A 23,912-nucleotide genomic window follows, 5' to 3' on the forward strand; every position below is an offset into this window, starting at 1 on the left:
CCCTGGCCAGACAATGGCTGACTGTCATCAAGGCTTTCCTCTTCCTCTGCTGCAGACGCCTGATCCTTTATGTGCGTCAAACTTTGCATCAGCAGATGCATTAGGGGGATGCTCATGCTTATTATGGCGTTGTCTGCACTAACCAGCCGTGTGCATTCCTCAAAACACTGAAGGACTTGACACATGTCTTGTATCTTCGACCACTGCACACCTGACAACTCCATGTCTGCCATCCTACTGCCTGCCCGTGTATGTGTATCCTCCCACAAAAACATAACAGCCCGCCTCTGTTCGCACAGTCTCTGAAGCATGTGCAGTGTTGAGTTCCACCTTGTTGCAACGTCTATGATTAGGCGATGCTGGGGAAGGTTCAAAGACCGCTGATAGGTCTGCATACGGCTGGAGTGTACGGGCGAACGGCGGATATGCGAGCAAAGTCTGCGCACTTTGAGGAGCAGGTCGGATAACCCCGGATAACTTTTCAGGAAGCACTGCACCACCAGGTTTAAGGTGTGAGCCAGGCAAGGAATGTGCTTCAGTTGGGAAAGGGAGATGTCAGCCATGAAATTCCTTCCGTTATCACTCACTACCTTGCCTGCCTCAAGATCTACAGTGCCCAGCCACGACTGCGTTTCTTTCTGCAAGAACTCGGACAGAACTTCCGCGGTGTGTCTGTTGTCGCCCAAACACTTCATAGCCAATACAGCCTGCTGACGCTTGCCAGTAGCTGCCCCATAATGGGAGACCTGGTGTGCAACAGTGGCAGCTGCGGATGGAGTGGTTGTGCGACTGCGGTCTGTGGACGAGCTCTCGCTTCTGCAGGAGGACGAGGAGGAGGAGGAGGGGGTGCGAACGGCTACAGCCAACTGTTTCCTAGACCGTGGGCTAGGCAGAACTGTCCCAAAATTGCTGTCCCCTGTGGACCCTGCATCCACAACATTCACCCAGTGTGCCGTGATGGACACATAACGTCCCTGGCCATGCCTACTGGTCCATGCATCTGTTGTCAGGTGCACCTTTGTGCTCACAGATTGCCTGAGTGCATGGACGATGCGCTCTTTAACATGCTGGTGGAGGGCTGGGATGGCTTTTCTGGAAAAGAAGTGTCGACTGGGTAGCTCGTAGCGTGGTACAGCGTAGTCCATCAGGGCTTTGAAAGCTTCGCTTTCAACTAACCGGTAGGGCATCATCTCTAACGAGATTAGTCTAGCTATGTGGGCGTTCAAACCCTGTGTACGCGGATGCGAGGTTAAGTACGTCCTTTTCTAACCATAGTCTCATGTAGGGTGAGCTGGACTGGAGAGCTGGAGATCGTGGAACTAGCGGGGGTGCCGGTGGACATGGCAGACTGAGAGACGGTGGGAGATGGTATTGTTGCCGCCGGTGCCCTAGATGCAGTGTTTCCTACTACGAAACTGGTGATTCCCTGACCATGACTGCTTTGGCCTGGCAAGGAAACCTGCACAGATACTGCAGGTGGTGCGGAAAATGGTGGCCCTACACTGCCGGAAGGGATGTTGCGTTGCTGACTAGCTTCATTGGCCGAGGGTGCTACAACCTTAAGGGACGTTTGGTACTTAGTCCAGGCTTGCAAATGCATGGTGGTTAAATGTCTATGCATGCAACTTGTATTGAGACTTTTCAGATTCTGACCTCTGCTTAAGGTAGTTGAACATTTTTGACAGATGACTTTGCGCTGATCAATTGGATGTTGTTTAAAAAAATGCCAGACTGCACTCTTTCTAGCATCGGATACCTTTTCAGGCATTGCAGACTCAGCTTTAACCGGATGGCCACGCTGTCCTCCAACAAGTTTTGACTTTGCCATGCGTTTTGGGCCAGATACGGGCCCGGCAGATGGAACCTGTTGCGATGTTGATGCCTGCTGCGGCCCCTCCTCCTCCGCTTCAGAACTACAGCTGCCTGCACCCTGTTCCCCCAATGGCTGCCAATCGGGGTCAACAACTGGGTCATCTATAACCTCCTCTTCTAGCTCGTGCGCAACTTCGTCTGTGTCACCGTGTAAGTCGGTGGTAGAGCGTTCGTGACGGGGCAACATAGTCTCATCAGGGTCTGATTCTGGATCAGTACCCTGCGAGGGCAATGTTGTGGTCTGAGTCAAAGGACCAGCATAGTAGTCTGGCTGTGGCTGTGCATCAGTGCACTCCATGTCAGATTCAACTTGTAATGGGCATGGCCTGTTAACTGCTTCACTTTCTAAGCCAGGGACGGTATGTGTAAAGAGCTCCATGGAGTAACCCGTTGTGTCGCCTGCTGCATCCTTCTCTGTTGTTGTCTTTGCTGAAGAGGACAAGGAAGCGACTTGTCCCTGACCGTGAACATCCACTAACGACGCGCTGCTTTTACATTTACCAGTTTCAAAAGAGGAGGCAAAAAAGCTAGAGGCTGAGTCAGCAAGGTAAGCCAAAACTTGCTCTTGCTGCTCCGGCTTTAAAAGCAGTTTTCCTACTCCCAGAAAAGGGAGCGTTCGAAGCCTTGTGTAGCCAGACGACGAACCTGGCTCCACAGCTCCAGACTTAGGTGCAATATTTTTTTCCCACGACCACCTGATGCTCCACCACTACCACTACCCTCATTACCAGCTGACAATGAACGCCCCCGGCCACGACCTCTTCCACCAGACTTCCTCATTGTTTTAAAAACGTAACCAAACTAACGGTATTTGTTGCTGTCAAACAACTTACACGGTGAGCTATAACTTCAGTATGATTTAGATACCCCTTTAGAGGTGGGTGAGACCGCAAGGAAAAGCAGGCACAATGTTACACACTCTGTTTTTGGTGGCACCAAATGAGAGAGATGCCACACACGCAGGACTGTCACTCAAGCACAAATGTCAATATTAATCTCCCACTGTTTGTTTTTATTTTTTCAGGGAGAATTTAGAAACCCAAAAAAGAAAAATGATTTTTTAAGGAAGAATTTAGAAAACAAATAAAAAAAAAAAGTGATTTTTTCAGAGAGAATTTAGAAACCAAATAAAAAAAAAAACAAATAGGCTTTCTATGGCCCACTATCTGAGAGAGAGAGATGGCACACCCAGGAGTCAGGACTGGCACACAAGCAGAAAGGCCAATATTAATCTCCCACTGTTTTTTTTTATTTTTTCAGGGAGAATTTAGAAACCCCCCCCAAAAAAATGATTTTTTAAGGAAGAATTTAGAAAACAAATAAAAAAAAGTGATTTTTTCAGAGAGAATTTAGAAACCAAATAAAAAACAAAAACAAATAGGCTTTCTATGGCCCACTATCTGAGAGAGAGAGATGGCACACTCAGGACTGGCACACAAACCCAAAGGCCAATATTAATCTCCCACTATTTTTTTTTTTTGCAGGGAGAATTTATAAAACCAATAAAAAAAAAAAAATATAGGCTTTCTATGGCCCACTATTTGACAGAGAGATGGCACGCTCAGGACTGGCACACAAGCCCAAAGGGCAATATTAATCTCCCACTGTGTTAGGACTGGCGGAACGCACCAAGTACAAGATGAAAATGGAACTAGGTGCGTTCGCAGTCCGAGGTCCAACGTGCAGGTAAAAACCCTGCTGCTAGTAAGACGGACTATATGGCGGTACTACAAGTATACACGCACGGGTTAACTACACCCTGTGTGAAGGAAGCGATCCTGTTGCGTCACAGGACCGCGGTACCGCACATAGAGTGCGAGCAAGTAGTCAGCGAACTCAACCCCAACTAGGATTGAAGTCCGATTAGACACTTGCTGGCACAACACCGCAACTGGGTGTGTAAGGAAACTAAATAAGAATATAAAGGCACAAGAGTGCGTGCGGTGCCGCACAGACGGACGCCACTAACCACCCAGGCTTGGGTCAGGAAAGCGCAGAGCAAGCGCACGGCGCCGTACAGGCGGACACAGCAACTGGTAGCTGTAATGTGTGTTACGTGCTGTTGGATAAGTCGGGCGCTAGATAGCAAACATACACCTTCCGCGAACAGACATTCAATAGGGAGGGTTATTTAAAGAGCGACTTTCACTCACAACACACACACATATTTACAAGACAATACTAGCGCATGGCCGTGCGGTCATGCGCAGTTTATATAGCTGCAGCACAGGAAACAGCTACAGAAGTTTTGCCCTTTCAGGACCTGCCAAAAGGACCAATGGGATGTGCTGCAGTACCTGAGCATGTGACCCTCGATCTCCAACAGGAGATCTTGCCCTGGGCATGCTCAGTGTGTGCAAATAAGGACTTAGATCCAGAAACGTCCACTCGCCGCTGCCCAGCACTGGCTTCAATGGCAGAAGCAGGAAAAGCAGCAGTAACTCTTCGCACAGAGTCAGACTGAGCGAGACGCTGGGATCGACGTCCCTGCTGAGCAGACTCCACTGCGGCTGGAGGAGAATGGGAGACCGCAGCGGAGACGGATCGAGATTCCCCCTGTGCAGTAGAGGAAACTCGACTCCTAACATGGCCCCCCCCTCCTTGGGCCTCGCTACGTTCGAAGGCAGCAATGAGCTGCGGGGCCCGAATGTGCTCAACAGGCTCCCAGGACCTGTCCTCGGGGCCATAACCCTTCCAGTCTACCAAATAAAATTTTTTCCCACGTACCACCTTGCACCCCAAAATAGCGTTCACCTCATAATCGTCCGTAGACGAACCCGATGTCCCAGCAGATGACTCGGAGAACCGGGACATATACACGGGTTTCAAGAGGGACACATGAAAGGTGTCGGTGATACCCAGGCATGGCGGAAGGGCCAAACGATAGACCACAGGATTAACCTGCTCGAGGACCTTGAATGGGCTCAAGTAGCGAGGAGCAAATTTAGTGGACTCAACTCGCAGCCTGATGTTACGGGCGGAGAGCCACACCAAGTCGCCAGGAGCAAAGGTCGGAGCGGGGCGCCGATGAGCACCGGCGGAGGACCTCATTCTCTCCTTAGAGGCCCGAATGGCATCCTGAGTGCGGTCCCAAATATCCCGTGCCTCCACAGCCCAGTCTGCCACCCTGGAGTCGGCAGAAGACACGGGCATAGGCACAGGTATCCGTGGATGCTGACCATAGTTGAGGAGGAATGGGGTTTGTCCAGTGGAGTCGGCTACGGCGTTGATCAGTGCAAACTCTGCCCATGATAGCAAGGATGCCCAGCCATCCTGCCTGGCTGAAACAAAATGTCGCAGGTATGTGACCAAGGTCTGGTTGGCCCTCTCTACCAACCCATTCGTCTCGGGATGATATGCGGAAGAGAGATTTAACTCAATGCTGAGAAGACGACAAAGCTCTCTCCAGAACCGAGACGCAAACTGGGGACCCCGGTCACTGACAATTTTGTCTGGCATGCCGTGTAGGCGGAAGATGTGTCTTATGAACAACGCTGCCAAGGCCCGTGCAGAAGGTAACCGTGGGAGCGGCACCAAATGCACCATTTTCGAGAAATGATTGGAAATAACCCAAATGACGGTACAGCCGCGAGACTTGGGCAAACCCACTACAAAGTCCATCCCGACCATCTCCCAGGGCCTGTCTGCCACCGGCAAGGGATAGAGTAACCCAGATGGCCGTTGTCGAGGAGACTTATTTTTGGCGCATGAGACACACGCCAGAACATAATCTCTGACATCTCGGACCATATGCGGCCACCAGTACGTCCTCGCCAGTAAGTCACATGTCCTCTTTGTCCCAAAGTGTCCACCCACCCTGGACGAATGAGCCCAAGAGAGAACCTCCGGTCGCAAATTAATGGGCACAAAAGTCTTGCCCGGAGGCACAGACTCTAGCAAAACTGGCGCTACGGTTCTCAGGCTCTCGGAAGGGACAATAAGCCGAGGCTCCTCTTCCTCCTCCTCAGTTGACATAAGGGAGCGAGAGAGAGCGTCAGCACGGATATTCTTCTCCCCGGCGAGATAATGAAGGGAAAAGTGGAACCGGGAGAAGAACAGGGACCATCTGGCCTGGCGAGAATTTAGCCGCTGGGCTGTCTGCAAATAGACCAAATTTTTGTGGTCCGTGTTAACTTGGAAGGGAAACCGCGCACCTTCCAGAAGGTGTCTCCACTCCGAAAAGGCCAACTTCATTGCTAGCAACTCCCTGTCCCCGATGGAGTAGTTTCTCTCCGCTGGCGTGAAGGTCTTAGAGAAGAAGAAGCATGGATGCTTCCGACCTTGAGCATCCTTTTGATAGAGGACTGCTCCAGCACCAACGGACGAGGCATCCACCTCCATTAGAAATGGCTTATCCACATCGGGACGATGTAAGATGGGAGCGCTAGCAAAGTGGGACTTAATAGGAGTGAAGGCCTTGGAGACCTCTTCCGACCACAATTTGGGATTCGCTCCCTTCTTGGTGAGGACTACCAAGGGAGCTACCAGAGTTAAGAAGTGGGGAATGAACTGGCGGTAATAGTTTATGAACCCCATAAAGCGCTGCACCGCTTTAAGAGAATGGGGCTCTTGCCAGTCCATCACAGCCTGTAGTTTGGCAGGATCCATAGCCAATCCCTGGACGGAGATGATATAGCCCAGGAAAGGTAAAGACTCCTGCTCAAACATTCACTTCTCCAACTTTGCATAAAGAGAGTTTGCCCGTAGGAGGTCGAAGACTCTGCCAACATCTCTCCGGTGGGAGTCAATATCTGGAGAAAAGATGAGAATATCATCCAGATAGACTACAACTGAGGTGGAAAGCATATCCCGGAAGATGTCGTTGACAAAGTCTTGGAAAACGGCTGGAGCATTACAGAGCCCGAAGGGCATTACCAGATACTCATAGTGCCCATCTCTGGTGTTAAACGCAGTTTTCCATTCGTCCCCCTCACGGATGCGAATCAGGTTGTAAGCACCCCGCAGATCTAGTTTAGTAAACACCCTTGCTCCCCGAAGCCTATCGAAAAGCTCAGATATCAAGGGCAAAGGATACTTGTTCTTAACGGTGATAGCGTTAAGACCCCTGTAGTCTATGCATGGACGTAGTTCCCCATTCTTCTTCTGCACGAAAAAGAACCCTGCCCCAGCAGGTGACACCGACTTCCTGATGAACCCTCTTGCCAGATTCTCTTGAATGTACTGAGACATTGCCTCCGTCTCCGGGAGAGATAATGGATAGACTCGACCCCGGGGAGGTTCAGCACCAGGCAAGAGATCAATAGGACAGTCATAGGGGCGATGGGGCGGAAGGGTCTCCGCCGCCTTTTTGGAGAACACGTCTGCATAAGACCAATATTGCTTGGGGAGAGAGGATAGACCTGCGGGTACCTCTGTAGTAGCAACCTGAACGCACTCTTGGTGACACCTACCCCCACAAGATTCACCCCATCCCAGAATTCTGCCTGAGGACCACTCGATGTGAGGAGAGTGGTACCGTAGCCAAGGTATCCCTAACAGGACCTCATCAATTCCCTCAGGAATGATGAGCAGAGATATAATCTCCTGTTGGGATGGCGACACGGACAGGGTAAAAGGGATGGTCTGATGTGTTATCTGTGAGGGCAGTGTTTCGACCCATTCACCACTCGTACCGTTACTGGTTGAGGTAGCATAACCAGGGGTATTGCGTGACGTTGGGCGAAGGCAGAAGACATAAAATTGCCCTCCGCCCCAGAATCCACGCAGAGCTCTACCGAGTGGGAGGATGAGCCTAATGTTATTGTCCCCTTAAAGGACAATTTGGAGGCAAACGTCGCCGTGTCTAGTGTACCTCCACCTACTACCACTAGACGCTGACGTTTCCTCGACCACTGGGGACATCTGGTGGCAAGATGTCCTGACTGCTGGCACACATGATAAACCTGGAGTGCACGAGCGGTCCGGGACTTAGATCCCGCTTGTGACACTACCATAGGCTCATGGGACTCAGGGGCCTGGACTGGAGATTCCAAAGGTTTGGCGAAGATGGGAGCCAGCCGAAACCTCTGCCTACACTGGGCTCGCTCTAACCTCCGCTCGTGAAAACGGAGGTCAATACGAGTGGATACTGTTATTAATTCCTCCAGTGTGGCGGGAATCTCCCTAGTGGCCAGGGCGTCCTTAACATGGTCAGCCAGCCCCCTCCAAAATATAGGAATGAGGGCTTTATCCGACCACTCCAGCTCAGATGCTAGGGTGCGGAAGTGTACGGCAAAATGGCTGACCAAGGACGAGCCCTGAGTCAATGCCAACAGTTGGAGCGCCGTATCATGGGTGACACGAGGTCCTAAAAAGACCTGTTTCAGAGTGCTCAGGAATAACGGAGCACTCTGCACCACATGATCGCCACGCTCCCACAGCGGCATAGCCCACTGCAACGCCCTGTCCAACAGGAGAGACACGATAAACCCCACCTTTGCCCGCTCTGTAGGGAAACGAGAGGCCAGAAGCTCGAGATGTATAGAGCACTGACTCACGAAACCCCTACAAGACTTACTGTCACCAGAAAATTTCTCTGGTAGCGGGAGGCGAGATAGAGTCGGAACAGGGGTGGCAGTGGACAAGGTAGCTGCAGCCACGCTAGCAGCCTGAACAGCGACAGCAGTGACATCCACAGCTGAGGTTGAACGCTCTAGAGCCGCCAACCTTCCCTCCAGCTGCTGGATGTACCGCTGTAAACGCTGATCGTCCGCCATTTACTAGCCAGACCTTGGCGCTAGTATTATGTTAGGACTGGCGGAACGCACCAAGTACAAGATGAAAATGGAACTAGGTGCGTTCGCAGTCCGAGGTCCAACGTGCAGGTAAAAACCCTGCTGCTAGTAAGACGGACTATATGGCGGTACTACAAGTATACACGCACGGGTTAACTACACCCTGCGTGAAGGAAGCGATCCTGTTGCGTCACAGGACCGCGGTACCGCACATAGAGTGCGAGCAAGTAGTCAGCGAACTCAACCCCAACTAGGATTGAAGTCCGATTAGACACTTGCTGGCACAACACCGCAACTGGGTGTGTAAGGAAACTAAATAAGAATATAAAGGCACAAGAGTGCGTGCGGTGCCGCACAGACGGACGCCACTAACCACCCAGGCTTGGGTCAGGAAAGCGCAGAGCAAGCGCACGGCGCCGTACAGGCGGACACAGCAACTGGTAGCTGTAATGTGTGTTACGTGCTGTTGGATAAGTCGGGCGCTAGATAGCAAACATACACCTTCCGCGAACAGACATTCAATAGGGAGGGTTATTTAAAGAGCGACTTTCACTCACAACACACACACATATTTACAAGACAATACTAGCGCATGGCCGTGCGGTCATGCGCAGTTTATATAGCTGCAGCACAGGAAACAGCTACAGAAGTTTTGCCCTTTCAGGACCTGCCAAAAGGACCAATGGGATGTGCTGCAGTACCTGAGCATGTGACCCTCGATCTCCAACAGGAGATCTTGCCCTGGGCATGCTCAGTGTGTGCAAATAAGGACTTAGATCCAGAAACGTCCACTCGCCGCTGCCCAGCACTGGCTTCAATGGCAGAAGCAGGAAAAGCAGCAGTAACTCTTCGCACAGAGTCAGACTGAGCGAGACGCTGGGATCGACGTCCCTGCTGAGCAGACTCCACTGCGGCTGGAGGAGAATGGGAGACCGCAGCGGAGACGGATCGAGATTCCCCCTGTGCAGCAGAGGAAACTCGACTCCTAACACATTGTTTTGTTTTTTTTTTTTTTCAGGGAGAATTTATAAAACCAATAAAAAAAAAAAAATAGGCTTTCTATGGCCCACTATTTGAGAGAGAGATGGCACGCTCAGGACTGGCACACAAGCCCAAAGGCCAATATTAATCTCCCACTGTTTTTTTTTATTCAGGGAGAATTTAGAAACCCCACAAAAAAAAAAACAGAAAAAAAAATTAGGCTTTCTATGGCCCACTACAGGTCCTTCTCAAAAAATTAGCATATAGTGTTAAATTTCATTATTTACCATAATGTAATGATTACAATTAAACTTTCATATATTATAGATTCATTATCCACCAACTGAAATTTGTCAGGTCTTTTATTGTTTTAATACTGATGATTTTGGCATACAACTCCTGATAACCCAAAAAACCTGTCTCAATAAATTAGCATATTTCACCCATCCAATCAAATAAAAGTGTTTTTTAATAACAAACAAAAAAACCATCAAATAATAATGTTCAGTTATGCACTCAATACTTGGTCGGGAATCCTTTGGCAGAAATGACTGCTTCAATGCGGCGTGGCATGGAGGCAATCAGCCTGTGACACTGCTGAGATGTTATGGAGGCCCAGGATGCTTCAATAGCGGCCTTAAGCTCATCCAGAGTGTTGGGTCTTGCGTCTCTCAACTTTCTCTTCATAATATCCCACAGATTCTCTATGGGGTTCAGGTCAGGAGAGTTGGCAGGCCAATTGAGCACAGTAATACCATGGTCAGTAAACCATTTACCAGTGGTTTTGGCACTGTGAGCAGGTGCCAGGTCGTGCTGAAAAATGAAATCTTCATCTCCATAAAGCATTTCAGCCGATGGAAGCATGAAGTGCTCCAAAATCTCCTGATAGCTAGCTGCATTGACCCTGCCCTTGATGAAACACAGTGGACCAACACCAGCAGCTGACATGGCACCCCACACCATCACTGACTGTGGGTACTTGACACTGGACTTCAGGCATTTTGGCATTTCCTTCTCCCCAGTCTTCCTCCAGACTCTGGCACCTTGATTTCCAAATGACATGCAAAATTTGCTTTCATCAGAAAAAAGTACTTGGGACCACTTAGCAACAGTCCAGTGCTGCTTCTCTGTAGCCCAGGTCAGGCGCCTCTGCCGCTGTTTATGGTTCAAAAGTGGCTTTACCTGGGGAATGCGGCACCTGTAGCCCATTTCCTGCACACGCCTGTGCACGGTGGCTCTGGATGTTTCCACACCAGACTCAGTCCACTGCTTCCTCAGGTTCCCCAAGGTCTGGAATCGGTCCTTCTCCACAATCTTCCTCAGGGTCCGGTCTCCTCTTCTCGTTGTACAGCGTTTTCTGCCACATTGTTTCCTTCCAACAGACTTACCATTGAGGTGCCTTGATACAGCACTCTGGGAACAGCCTATTTGTTGAGAAATTTCTTTCTGGGTCTTACCCTCTTGCTTGAGGGTGTCAATGATGGCCTTCTTGACATCTGTCAGGTCACTAGTCTTAAGGTACCGCCACACTAGACGATTTTACAACGAGAACGACAACGATCTGTGACGTAACAGCGTCCTCGTTAGCGATATCGTTGTGTTTGACACGCAGCAGCGATCTGGATCCCGCTGTGATGTCGCTAGTCGGCGCTGAAAGTTCAGAACTTTATTTTGTCGTTCGATTGGCGTGTATCGTTGTGTTTGACACCAAAAGCAACGACGCCAGCAACGATCATAGGGGCCGTCGCAGCGTCTTGCTCTAGCCAGGTAGGCGTTGTACATTAAAAAGGAGACGCCTTTACAATACATTGCAGTGACGCCCGTAATAGATTTAAATTTTAAACGTTTTCTTGGAAAATATCAATTTACCACGATCACATAAACTTCCCATACTATGATAGCCTAGGTCCAATACATATCGCCTGATTAATACAATAAAATATGCAATTACAAAGGATAGGGGACCGCACAGTGATAAAGTATTACCTAAAATAAAAAAAAGGATACGCTATTACAAAAGGTGACTCCCTCTGTCCTGATAAAGCCTGGGAGGTGGTGTGTACATTCCATAAAGGAGGTCTTTACAATACATAACAATTACAAAAGGAGACGCCTTTACATTACATTATAACATTAAAAAAGTGACCTCAGAACATGACTTTACAAAGGAGATGCCATTGTGTCGCAATAGTCTGTGATGTGGTGTCTACATTATAAATAAAGGGGGTCTTTACAATACATTACAATGACAAAGGGGAGGACATAATGACATTAAAAAAGGTGACGCCATAACATGACTTTACAAAAGGAGATGCCATCTGTCGCCACAGCCTACATGGGGATTACAACAGCCATTACAAAAAAAGGCTTTTACTTTATTTAATAAAAAAAAAATGGTGACGCCATAACGTTATACAATGGAGTCGGTGTGATGTCTCCCTGTGAACTGTGATAGGCCACAGCGGGATCATCTATAGGTAGGTTCTATAGCAAGGTTCCGATATAAAAAGCTTGAGTCAACTGTTCAATCACTTGTGCGTATTTCAACTACGAGCATCTTGCAATAGGTTGGAAATCCACAACTCTGCATCGTGTTCATTCTCCATCTCGTAAGCGTACTGGTTGGAAATCAAGATCTTTGCAGCGTCTTTGTTTTATAACCTCTCGTGAGCGTCTTGTTTTGAAATCTGGAATTCTGCTCCGTATTGATTTAACATCTCGTGAGCGTCGTGGTTGTAAATCGAGACCTTTACATCGTCTTCGTTCTCTAGCTTCTTGTGAGCGACCTGGTTGGAGATTTTGAACTCATCAGCGTTCTTATTAAATCTTTCATGGTAATTTTTTTTTTTTTTTTTTTATCTGCCATTTTCAAGCCCCAAAATTGGTATTAATAATATAAAAAAAGCATACGAACCATTCCATCCCTAAAATGGTGGCTACCAAAAGGAAAGAGCGCACGGCCCATCCCATACAAGAGAAGGCTGCTCACATTAGGAAAGGCACAGGGGCCACAACTTTCTTGCTTGATGTTGCTTCATTTTTTTATTTTTTTTTTAGATGTCTGCCAATGAACAAGACTGTGTTCGGGCACTCATAGAGATGTACCGCTCCCTGCCCTGCTTGTGGAAGATAAAGTCGGCGGATTACAGCAACCGCTACAAAAAGAAAGATGCGTATGAGAAGCTGGTGGCCATCTACAAGGAGCATCATCCCACTGAGACGGTGGATGAACACATTGTGCGTAAAAAAATCCAGGCTCTCCGCACAGTCTACAAAAAAGAGTTGAACAAGGTGGAAAAGTCGCTGAAGTCTGGGGCCGGAACTGACGACGTCTATGTGCCCAAGTTGTGGTACTATGACCTGCTGGCGTTCACTCGGGACCAGGAAATTCCTCGTCCGTGCCAGACTGTCACAAGCATATGTGCACCATCGCCTGAAGAGAACCTGCCCGAGTCTCCGGACGAGCATGTAAGTACCCCCTAGCTTCCCTTCTAGTAGCATGCCGTGTGTCTTGTAGGTTTATGAGACTGCATGGTTTCCAATAATAATGATTCACATTTTTCATGTTTAATCCCCCTGTTAATAACAGTTGTCACTTCCTGTTCTGAGAAGTATGTCCAAACAGTACTCCCCCCTCCTTTAAATGCATTTTTAATAATTTCCAAAGTCTATAACATAAAGATAAATACATTAACATATTGTGTCTTCCGCACATTTGTACGTACAGTATTGCTGCCCAATGTAGTTCAGCCCAGCTCTGAAAGCTCTGTAACCCCTGTGGTTTGCTACCTAGTTCCTCATAGCTTCCCATGAACAGGAATAGAGGTGTTGGAGAGGTGGGGCTCTAGGCTGAGTTGTTTGTATGTTATTGACTTTTAATTTTTTTTTCTTTTTGCTTGAATCGCAGGTGCCTCTTCAACAGCGGGAAAGACCAGAAGGGAACGATGTCCAGTCCCATCAGTCCTCCAGAAGCCCGTGTCTCGAGGATCAGACACGTCCACAGCGGCCATCTCGCAAAAGAAAGTCGACAGCGGGGACACCTGTGGATCTCCTGGCAATGGCTAACAACATCTTGTCCAAGCATGCGGCAACCCAGCTCTCCGCATTCCCAACCTTGGTTGAGGAACGGTTAAACAAATTGGACGTTACCCAACGATCTCACGCGGAGCGATTGATGTTTGACGTTCTGAATGCGGCAGCCGCTGGAAAACTGAGCGACACATCTATGTTGAACATCACCGAGCGTCAGCCCAGTAGCCAGTTTTATTTGGGACCACCACAGGAGCCCATGCACAGCACTCCTGTCCGCAGACCAGGCCCACATCATTCTCAGTTCTGGACACCACCTGCACCTCCTTCTTTTGCAGACTTTTCACAAGGACCTCCTACGTCCACGGACCGGTACAGCGAGATGGGCACCTACTATCAAAATTTGTAGGGATCTTGTCTTGAAAACACTAGAGACTTCAGTTTTATAACGTCCATAATCCACTCTGCCTACTGCCCTGCAGTCATTGGCCTGACGCCCGGTAATTAATCCTTGTGCCTATGCATCATCAATAGTTTAAAAAAAAACTTAATTTAAGATAAAAATAAAAAAAAAGGCTATCACACCTGCTATACTCACCCTCCGTCGCCTTTCCCACTCCCAGGACCACTCCATTGAAAGCGGCAGCTTACGGTCCCTGGGAAAGGTGGCGTAGGGTGAGTATAGCACTGCTTCAACGGGACTTCGGAAGGTGAGTATACAAATATATTTATATGTTAATAAACCCGGCCAATTTATCCCTCCCCTACTCCGTAATCCCCTATGGATCATCAACAGTGAAAATGTCATGTGAAAACAAATAAAATATATATATTTTTCAAATTTGTCTCCATACTACGTGGCTCTCTGGATGGGCAAAATACTATGTGGGTGGGCAATATGCAAAGTGGACATGCATACTGTACAATACCAAATGCATTATAATCGGGATAGAGATATATATATATATATATATATATATATATATATATATATATATATATATATATATAGATATAGAACAGCACAATGCTCACCAATAGCGGGTGCCTAGCCCCCTGGATAGAAGGTCCAAGCATTTATCCAACATGTATACCAAATAGGAAAAAGAAGGCAGCACTCCCAAAGTTTCATGTGAAAAAAATATGGAGATTTAATCGACCCACATCACTGCGCGACGTTTCGGCTCCCTGAGCCTTTTTCAAGCCTTGAAAAAGGATCAGTGAGCTGAAACGTCGCGCAGTGATGTGGGTCGATTAAATCTCCATATTTTTTTCACATGAAACTTTGGGAGTGCTGCCTTCTTTTTCCTATTTTGTATATATATATATATATATATATATATATATATATATATATATATATATATATATATATATATACACACATACACACACATCATGAAAGCGCTAGGGCAGAAGAGGTTGTTGATTCCCATGGTTCATATGTTTGATACAGAAGTAGAGTATTTTCATAGTTCAATATTTTAAATGGAATGGAATAAAAAGAACAAGACAATGTACATAAATCAATATATCGTTATGTTGACATTGTTACTTGACAAAGAAATTGGTTGGGTTCTAAAAAGAATGGTACATGAGAGCGGATGAACAAAAACAAATGTAATCCATAATAAATGGTAAAAGATATGCCTACAGTTGCGCTACAATTGTTGGTGCTGCCATGAGACAGCCCCTGGACCATTGAAAAAGTCACAGTATTTTTCCCTGCAATTTGTCGCGTCATCATTGTTCCTTCCGGATCCCAGACTTTCCAGGCCAGAAACCCTGTGATTGTCTAGACGCCATTCTCCCTGGGTTATATCCCCGTTTGCAGGGTCAACAGAGTCTACATACTGTGGAGGGCTGTATGCAGTGGCATCACGGCGGCGCAAAAAGTTGTGGAGGACGCAACAAGCAAGAACCACAGAGTCTATAGACGATAGTTTCATGTTCATTGCAGTGTGGAAAACACGAAATCGGTTTGCCATGATTCCAAACGCATTCTCCACAACGCGTCTAGCTCTCGAAAGCCGGTAATTAAATATGCGCCGCTCAGGTGTCAGAGTTTTCTGGGAGAATGGCTTCAAAAGGTTGGGATGCAGTGGGAACGCCTCATCTCCGACAAACACAAAGTTCATGTTTTCAGTAGTGTCACTGTTGGGAGGCAAGGCCAGTTTGTTTTCTTTCAAGCGGTCCCCAAAATCGGTTAGCTCCAAAACTCCGCCATCAGATAATCTCCCGTTGATCCCTACAGACACACTTACAAATTCGTAGTTCGCATTAACGAGGGCCATCACAATTACGCTGAAATAACCCTTATAGTTATAATAAAAGGAGCCGGAGTGTGGTGGTTGGGTGATGCGGACATGTTTCCCATCCAAGGCACCCCCGCAATTAGGGAACTGCCATTGCTCATGAAATCCCCTTGAAATCTCTTTCCAATCATCCGGGGTCTCCGGGAAAGGCATGTAATTTTGGTGTAAAGCAGAGATAATTGCTTTACATGTCTCCGGAATTATGACGCTGAGTAGGGTTCGGGAAATCGCAGCGCAGTAATGCAAGTCTTGCATAGACCTTCCAGTCGCCAGGAACCGGAGCGTAACAGCCAGTCTCTCATCCACAGGGACAGCAGCTCGCATCCTTGTATTTTGCCGCCTAATATAAGGTTCCACAGCTTCAAGTAGGAAATTAAATGAATCCTCGGACATTCTCAGGTAGTTCTTGAAATCATGCGGGTTGTTCTCCTTCAGTTCCCTGATTAGGCCCATGTGGGACAATTGATTCCTCTTCTGCAGCCACTGTCTGGTCCACATGCGGCGCTGTCGCTTTGCACGATTGTTTCGCGCTTCAGCCTCCAGCTGGTTCTGAGCTTCTAACAGCAATGCAGCCGCTACAATCGCAGGTACATCCGAAAGAGACATGGCAACCTGAAAAAGCACAATAAAAAATAATTATTACATATGATTTGCTAAAGTGACACAAGACAACCAATACTGTTAAATAGTGTTCACACATCTTTTTTTTTTTTTTTTTTTGGTTAGAAGGCAAAGTTCACATTAGCGTTTTGTTCGGTGCAGCCACGGCAATGCATGTGCCACTATATTTTACCTAGGGGCCTGAAATAACATGTGTTGCCCTATCGTTTTGTGAATCATGCGTCAGGACACAGAGGACGATGCATGATGTTTTTTTTTCTGACCCTAAAACCATGGAAAAGTTAATGCATGGGTCACAAAAAGCGGCGTTGGGCATGTGCTCACATATCTGTTCAGCGTTGCATCTCAGACGCTGCCCTGTTCTACAGAAATGTGAACATAGGATTTAATGGAAATTTATATTTACATGTGTAATAAGCAGCGTTTAACACTACAGCCGCACCTCATTAACATCCCAAAATTACGATACAAGCTACTACAAAACTGAAAGCAAGACAATAAACGCTGTGACTTGGTAACAGGAACGCCAAAAAAAAGGATGTCTGGAGCCGGCGTCACAAACGCGATGCTGTGCATAATCAGAGACGCTATAGCGATGCCGATCGCGCCGCAGCTAGGACCTCCTCTGGGCGTGGTTAGGCGGTGCCGTACAGCGTCTATCTTTAGAAAATGGCGGCGAGACAGCGCTGTGCTCCTCTGGGGCAGGCCGAGGTGCGTTTTTTGGTGGACAGGATGGATGCCCTCGACTATGAGGGACGGAGGAGCCGGCCTGCCCACCCAAATTTGCACAAGAATGCAGTGCTGGGCCGCATTGCAGAAATGATGGAGAGGAGGTTTAGCATCCGGCGCAGTGCGCTGCAACTGCGCAAGAAGTGGGCCGACCTGCGCTATAAGCAGCCACTCCATCTGGCACACTTGCGAGCGGAGGCAAAGCAAGGCAAGTATCAGAATGGTGGAATTGGAAGACGCACGGTACCGAGCGGGGGGAAATGGGAGACTCGTGCCCGTGGTTGCCAACTTGTCCGGGACTTACGAGGACAAAAATTTAATATTTTCTTTTCAAATTTCTATAATGTCCAAGCGCAAAAATGCGTTGTCGCGTAAAAATTGGTCAGGTCATGAATTCCATAATCTCCACCCCCCATATTTAATTTATACGGATGTCCGCAATTGTAATCCCGATTGTCCTGAAATCATTACGTGGAGGTTGGCAACCCTGCTCGCACTGCCAGTAGGGGGAAACAGGAGACGTGCACTGCCGTGAGGTGCTTCCTATGTTCTATATATGTAATTACATTTAGCTTGTCAAAATTGATTTTTACTCCTTCCCGCAAATGGCCTCTTTTTTTTTTTTTTTCTACAGCTCTGTACTTTTGTTGTCTAAACATGGCGATTTCTTTTTTTTAATTTTTTTGTGTAGAGAGACGCCGCCGGCACCAGAGGGCACTGGCCTCCACCACAGCGGCCAGCAGCAGGCCACAGCCTGGACCGTCACGTAAGTTATCCATCATTCATTTCAATTTTATAACTGCATATGGGACTTTACAGGGGAGCAGAAATATAGAATACATTACAGATGCTGCCGAATTTCGATAGGCTCCTAACTTTTGCTGTCAATGTTGTCTAGTTTTATTGTGATGTCTACAGCTCTGTACTTTTGTTGTCTAAACATGGCGATTTCTTTTTTTTAATTTTTTTGTGTAGAGAGACGCCGCCGGCACCAGAGGGCACTGGCCTCCACCACAGCGGCCAGCAGCAGGCCACAGCCTGGACCGTCACGTAAGTTATCCATCATTCATTTCAATTTTATAACTGCATATGGGACTTTACAGGGGAGCAGAAATATAGAATACATTACAGATGCTGCCGAATTTCGATAGGCTCCTAACTTTTGCTGTCAATGTTGTCTAGTTTTATTGTGATGTCTACAGCTCTGTACTTTTGTTGTCTAAACATGGCGATTTCTTTTTTTTATTTTTTTGTGTAGAAAGACGCCGCCGGCACCAGAGGGCACTGGCCTCCACCACAGCGGCCAGCAGCAGGCCACAGCCTGGACCGTCACGTAAGTTATCCATCATTCATTTCAATTTTATAACTGCATATGGGACTTTACAGGGGAGCAGAAATATAGAATACATTACAGATGCAGCCGAATTTCGATAGGCTCCTAACTTTTGCTGTCAATGTTGTCTAGTTTTATTGTGATGTCTACAGCGCTGTACTTTTGTTGTCTAAACATGGTGTTTCTTTTATTTTTGTGTAGAGAGACACCGCCGGCTGCAGAGGATACTATCCTCCCCCACATCTTCCAGCAGCAGCAGCAGCAGCCCACAAGCTGGACCGTCACGTAAGTTATCCATCATTCATTTCAAAATTATAACGGCATATGGGACATAAGAGGTGAGCTGAAATATTGTATACATTACAGATGCAGTAACCCCACCGCAGGCCACTACTCCGCCCTTCCGCTACCCATCTTCCTCCCCCGGCTCGGCATCATTCTCCCCAGAGGCGAGCATTCGTAAGTGACGATAAACTGCGAGCGGTTCCCCACAGCGAGTTCAATTGTTAAACAGATGATTTTGATTCCTTTTAGCTCCGGGAACTCTGGCCCGAGACAGGGGATGGGTGGTCAGCAGCTCCAGTGATGGACAACAGGCGTCCCTTCTCCGTAAGTATACAGACAGTGGGAGGGGTTATCGGTGGGATGTCACATTTGACAGCGACTAATAAAATGCAACCAAAAAAAAAAAGACCTCTGGGACAGGACAAAAAAAAAAGACTTTTATTCTATCTTCTATCTACAGAACCGGACACTGTGAGAGAGCTGCTGGCCAAACAAGAGGGACTGGAGCGGACAGTAGCGCTCTTGGAGCGCACAGTAGTGCTGCTGCAGCATCAAGTGCAGCAACATGGACGCACGCTGCGACACCTTTTGGCGCGCGGGCGTTAAAAATGTTTTTTTTTCTGTTTTTCTTGACAGATGTTAGTGTTTTGTTGAAAAAAAAAAAAAATCAGTTCAGTTTCTAAAAAAAAAAAAATTTCGTTCCTTTAAGTTGTGTGCTGTTTTATTTACTAGCGGAGCACGCCAGGGCCAGCCAAGGCAGACACAAGAGAATTAGTTAACCTTTCCATATAGTGTGTGCAAAATTGGCAGACAGCTAGTTTACCTTTCCATATGGTGTGTGCAAAATTGGCAGACAGCGCAACTGAGTTTGCAAACCGCATAGTAATGCCTCCATCTTGTGCGTCTGCTTGCCAGATGCACAAGATGGCTGCCGGAGGTGTTTTATCCATCATTACACCATATACATAGATAAACATTATTGAATAGCCATAACTATACACAAAAGAAACAAACAACTGAAAGACATTTCATACCGTTGATGAGCAAGAAAAGAAACGATGAAGACGCCTGCAGTAGAATACGTTCTAGACAGAACGTCCACGGGAGAAGAGGATCGTAGCTGGCGAAGGATCGTTCCGAACAGGACGCTGGAAAGGCAGAAGACCGTGAAGACACAGCGCTCCAACAATATGAATCAATCGCTGTAGAGTTGCGGTTTATATTCCGGGACGCCGTAACGTCACATCCTGGGTGTCTCCCTGTGCATAAAACACACCTATCTGGCTACGTCTGCATCGTTAGATCGTTACACTCTTGCTGTGTGACACTGAGCAAACGACTAGCGAGGACGATCTGTGAGTCGCTGTTACGTCACTGTATCGCTCCAGCATCGTTCGTAGGTTGGTGTGTTTGGCATCTCTGCAGCGACCTAAACAGCGACGTTCCAGCGATCTCATTTTGGTCGGATCGTTGTCGTTCTCGTTGTAAAATCGTCTAGTGTGACGGTACCTTTACCCATGATGGGGGTTGTGAGTAATGAACCAGGCAGGGAGTTTATAAAAGCCTCAGGTATCTTTTGCATGTGTTTAGAGTTAATTAGTTGATTCAGAAGATTAGGGTAATAGGTCGTTTAGAGAACCTTTTCTTGATATGCTAATTTATTGAGACAGGTTTTTTGGGTTATCAGGAGTTGTATGCCAAAATCATCAGTATTAAAACAATAAAAGACCTGACAAATTTCAGTTGGTGGATAATGAATCTATAATATATGAAAGTTTAATTGTAATCATTACATTATGGTAAATAATGAAATTTAACACTATATGCTAATTTTTTGAGAAGGACCTGTATGTGAGATGGCACACACAGGGATGGCACTCGAGCAGAAATGCCAATCTTAATCTCCCACAGCTTTTTTTTTAGGGAGAATTAAAAAAAAAAAAAAAAAACACAGGGACTGTCCTACAATTACTATCTCCCTGCAGTAATCTCAGCCAGGTATGGCAGGCAGCAATAAGGAGTGGACTGATGCACAAATGAAATCAAAAGTGTGGACAAACAAACAAGATAGCTGTGCAGAAAGGAAGGAACAACAGGATTTGTGCTTTGAAAAAAGCAGTTGGTTTGCACAGCGGTGTACAAACAGCAATGCAGCTATCAGGGAGCCTTCTAGGGCAGCCCAATGAGCTACAGCACTGAGGAAAAAAAAATGTAGCTTCCACTGTCCCTGCAAACAAAAGGTGGTGTTGGACAGTGGAAATCGCTACAGCACAAGCGGTTTTGTGGTTAATGGACCCTGCCTAACGCTATCCCTGCTTCTGAAGAAGCGGCAGCAACCTCTCCCTAGGTTCAGATCAGCAGCAGTAAGATGGCGGTCGGCGGGAACGCCCCTTTATAGCCCCTGTGACGCCGCAGACAGCAAGCCAATCACTGCAATGCCCTTCTCTAAGATGGTGGGGACCAGGACCTATGTCATCACGCTGCCCACACTCTGCGTCCACCTTCATTGGCTGAGAAATGGTGCTTTTCGCGTCATTGAAACGCGACTTTGGCGCGAAAGTCGCGTACCGCATGGCCGACCCCGCACAGGGGTTGGGTCGGGTTTCATGAAACCCGACTTTGCCAAAAGTCGGCGACTTTTGAAAATGAACGATCCGTTTCGCTCAACCCTATTGGTGACAACTTTCTCTCTTTTAGTGAAATCAAAACAAAGTACAAACTTCCTTCCACTGAATTGGTGTTATTCACATTTGTAACGGACTGTATTTGAAAGCTTTTTATTAGTAAAACAATGAATATTGAAATCCTCTCTTTGCTTTTGTGTAACACAAGCAACAAAAATATTTGGAGTCTAAAAAATCCCTACAACTACTTTAACAAAGATGTAACCACTCTTAGGAATATATATAAGAAAAAGTGGGAGGCTGACCTTAATATTACGCTTCAGACTGATCAATGGGACAGTGCTATCAACGCTACCTATGCCTCTAATATTTTAATGACTCTACATCGATATTTGCAGATGATACAAAACTATGTAAAGCAGTTAATACAAGAGAAGATAGTATTCTGCTACAGATGGATCTGGATAAGTTGGAAACTTGGGCTGAAAGGTGGCAGATGAGGTTTAACAATGATAAATGTAAGGTTATACACATGGGAAGAGGGAATCAATATCACCATTACACACTGAATGGGAAACCACTGGGTAAATCTGACAGGGAGAAGGACTTGGGGATCCTAGTTAATGATAAACTTACCTGGAGCAGCCAGTGCCAGGCAGCAGCTGCCAAGGCAAACAGGATCATGGGGTGCATTAAAAGAGGTCTGGATACACATGATGAGAGCATTATACTGCCTCTGTACAAATCCCTAGTTAGACCGCACATGGAGTACTGTGTCCAGTTTTGGGCACCGGTGCTCAGGAAGGATATAATGGAACTAGAGAGAGTACAAAGGAGGGCAACAAAATTAATAAAGGGGATGGGAGAACTACAATACCCAGATAGATTAGCGAAATTAGGATTATTTAGTCTAGAAAAAAGACGACTGAGGGGCGATCTAATAACCATGTATAAGTATATAAGGGGACAATACAAATATCTCGCTGAGGATCTGTTTATACCAAGGAAGATGACGGGCACAAGGGGGCATTCTTTGCGTCTGGAGGAGAGAAGGTTTTTCCACCAACATAGAAGAGGATTCTTTACTGTTAGGGCAGTGAGAATCTGGAATTGCTTGCCTGAGGAGGTGGTGATGGCGAACTCAGTCGAGGGGTTCAAGAGAGGCCTGGATGTCTTCCTGGAGCAGAACAATATTGTATCATACAATTATTAGGTTCTGTAGAAGGACATCGATCTGGGTATTTATTATGATGGAATATAGGCTGAACTGGATGGACAAATGTCTTTTTTCGGCCTTACTAACTATGTTACTATGTTACATGAGTCTTTCCTCAAACTGTTGTCAAGGTGGTACTATACCCCTATTAGACGATCACATATAAGTCCTGATCAGTCACCGTTATGTTGGAGGAACTGCGGACTGCAGGGCAACCTTTACCACATATTTTGGGGGTGCTCTAAAGTTAAAACACTGTGGACGTACGTTTCACAACATATTAATTCTTTCACTAACAATAGCTTTTTGATAACCCCTAAAAGGGCACTTCTCTCTGTCAACATGGAGCACTTGGATTCTTCGATCAAATATTTCATCATCCACAATTTTTTAGCAGTTAAGAATACCTTAGCTTATTTGTGGAAAAAGATCAAAACACCCAAATTTACAGACATACTAGATAAACTTCACCTACACAGCTCTCTAGAGTGGAGGTTCGCTATCTATAATATAACGCTGGGAGCGTCACTCTGTCCGAAGCCTTTATAGACTGCGCAAGCGCAAGCGCCGGCGCAGTCTGGGCCTCACAGAGTGATGCTCCCAGGAGATTGCGGTATGCGTAAACACTGAACGCACTCCGCAATCTCCACCGGAGAGTCAGGGACCGCCAGGAGGGCAAGTATATTCACCTGTCCCCCGTTCCAGCGCTGCGTGCGGCTCTGTCTCCCGGGTCCTCTGCTGTGACGTTCCCAGTTCAGAGGGCGCAATGACGCGCTTAATGCGCGCCGGCGCCGCCCTCTGACTGAGCAGTCACAGCCAGAGGAGCCGGAAGATGGCGGCGCGCAGCGCTGGAACGGGACAGACAGGTGAGTATAGCAAGTGCTGGGGCCCTGAGCTAGCGGTGACTCCGGCTCCTGACCCCCACAGCGCGCCGGTGTCCCCGCCTGCTCAGGCCCCCAGCACTCGGCGCCCAGCGACGATAGGTGAGTATGGTATTTTTATTTTTTTTTATATATATGGCAGCAGCATACGGGGCATATATAATGGAGCATCTTATGGGGGGCATATAATACAATGGTGGCGCAGGATGGGAGCAGCACATGACAGAACGGGGGCGCAGGATGGGAGCAGCACATGACAGAACGGGCGCAGGATGGCAGCAGCACATGACAG

At 47.2% G+C, this 23,912-nt stretch overlaps 2 protein-coding genes and 1 long non-coding RNA gene across 3 annotated transcripts in view; 2 read left to right on the forward strand and 1 right to left on the reverse strand.

Annotated features, from left to right (window-relative positions):
- LOC138664993 (uncharacterized) overlaps window positions 1-14,457 on the forward strand; it is a 37,838-nt gene extending 23,381 nt beyond the window's left edge. Inside the window, exons 2-3 of the mRNA XM_069752111.1 lie at window positions 12,645-13,055; window positions 13,495-14,457. Coding sequence (XP_069608212.1) covers window positions 12,645-13,055; window positions 13,495-14,025 — 942 coding nt within the window. The 3' untranslated portion in view covers window positions 14,026-14,457. The remainder of the gene's footprint in view (window positions 1-12,644; window positions 13,056-13,494) is intronic.
- A 655-nt stretch (window positions 14,458-15,112) lies between these two features.
- LOC138664994 (uncharacterized) lies at window positions 15,113-20,389 on the reverse strand. Its single transcript, XM_069752112.1, has 2 exons — window positions 19,934-20,389; window positions 15,113-16,543 (listed from the first exon to the last, which is right to left on the reverse strand). Exon 2 carries the CDS (start codon window positions 16,535-16,537, stop codon window positions 15,278-15,280), a length of 1,260 nt encoding a protein of 419 aa, XP_069608213.1. The 5' UTR covers window positions 16,538-16,543; window positions 19,934-20,389; the 3' UTR covers window positions 15,113-15,277.
- LOC138664995 (uncharacterized) lies at window positions 18,845-19,529 on the forward strand. Its single transcript, XR_011318409.1, has 2 exons — window positions 18,845-19,073; window positions 19,149-19,529. It is a non-coding gene; the product is annotated as an uncharacterized lncRNA (long non-coding RNA).
- Window positions 20,390-23,912: the final 3,523 nt, after the last annotated feature.

The sequence above is a fragment of the Ranitomeya imitator genome, chromosome 2, assembly GCF_032444005.1.
Source record: "Ranitomeya imitator isolate aRanImi1 chromosome 2, aRanImi1.pri, whole genome shotgun sequence".
Classification (NCBI taxonomy): Eukaryota; Metazoa; Chordata; class Amphibia; order Anura; family Dendrobatidae; genus Ranitomeya; species Ranitomeya imitator.

What these genes read in the sequence shown, in the direction of transcription:
- LOC138664994 (XM_069752112.1), bottom strand. Translation starts at nt 16,537, where the DNA reads ATGTCTCTTTCGGATGTACCTGCGATTGTAGCGGCTGCATTGCTGTTA.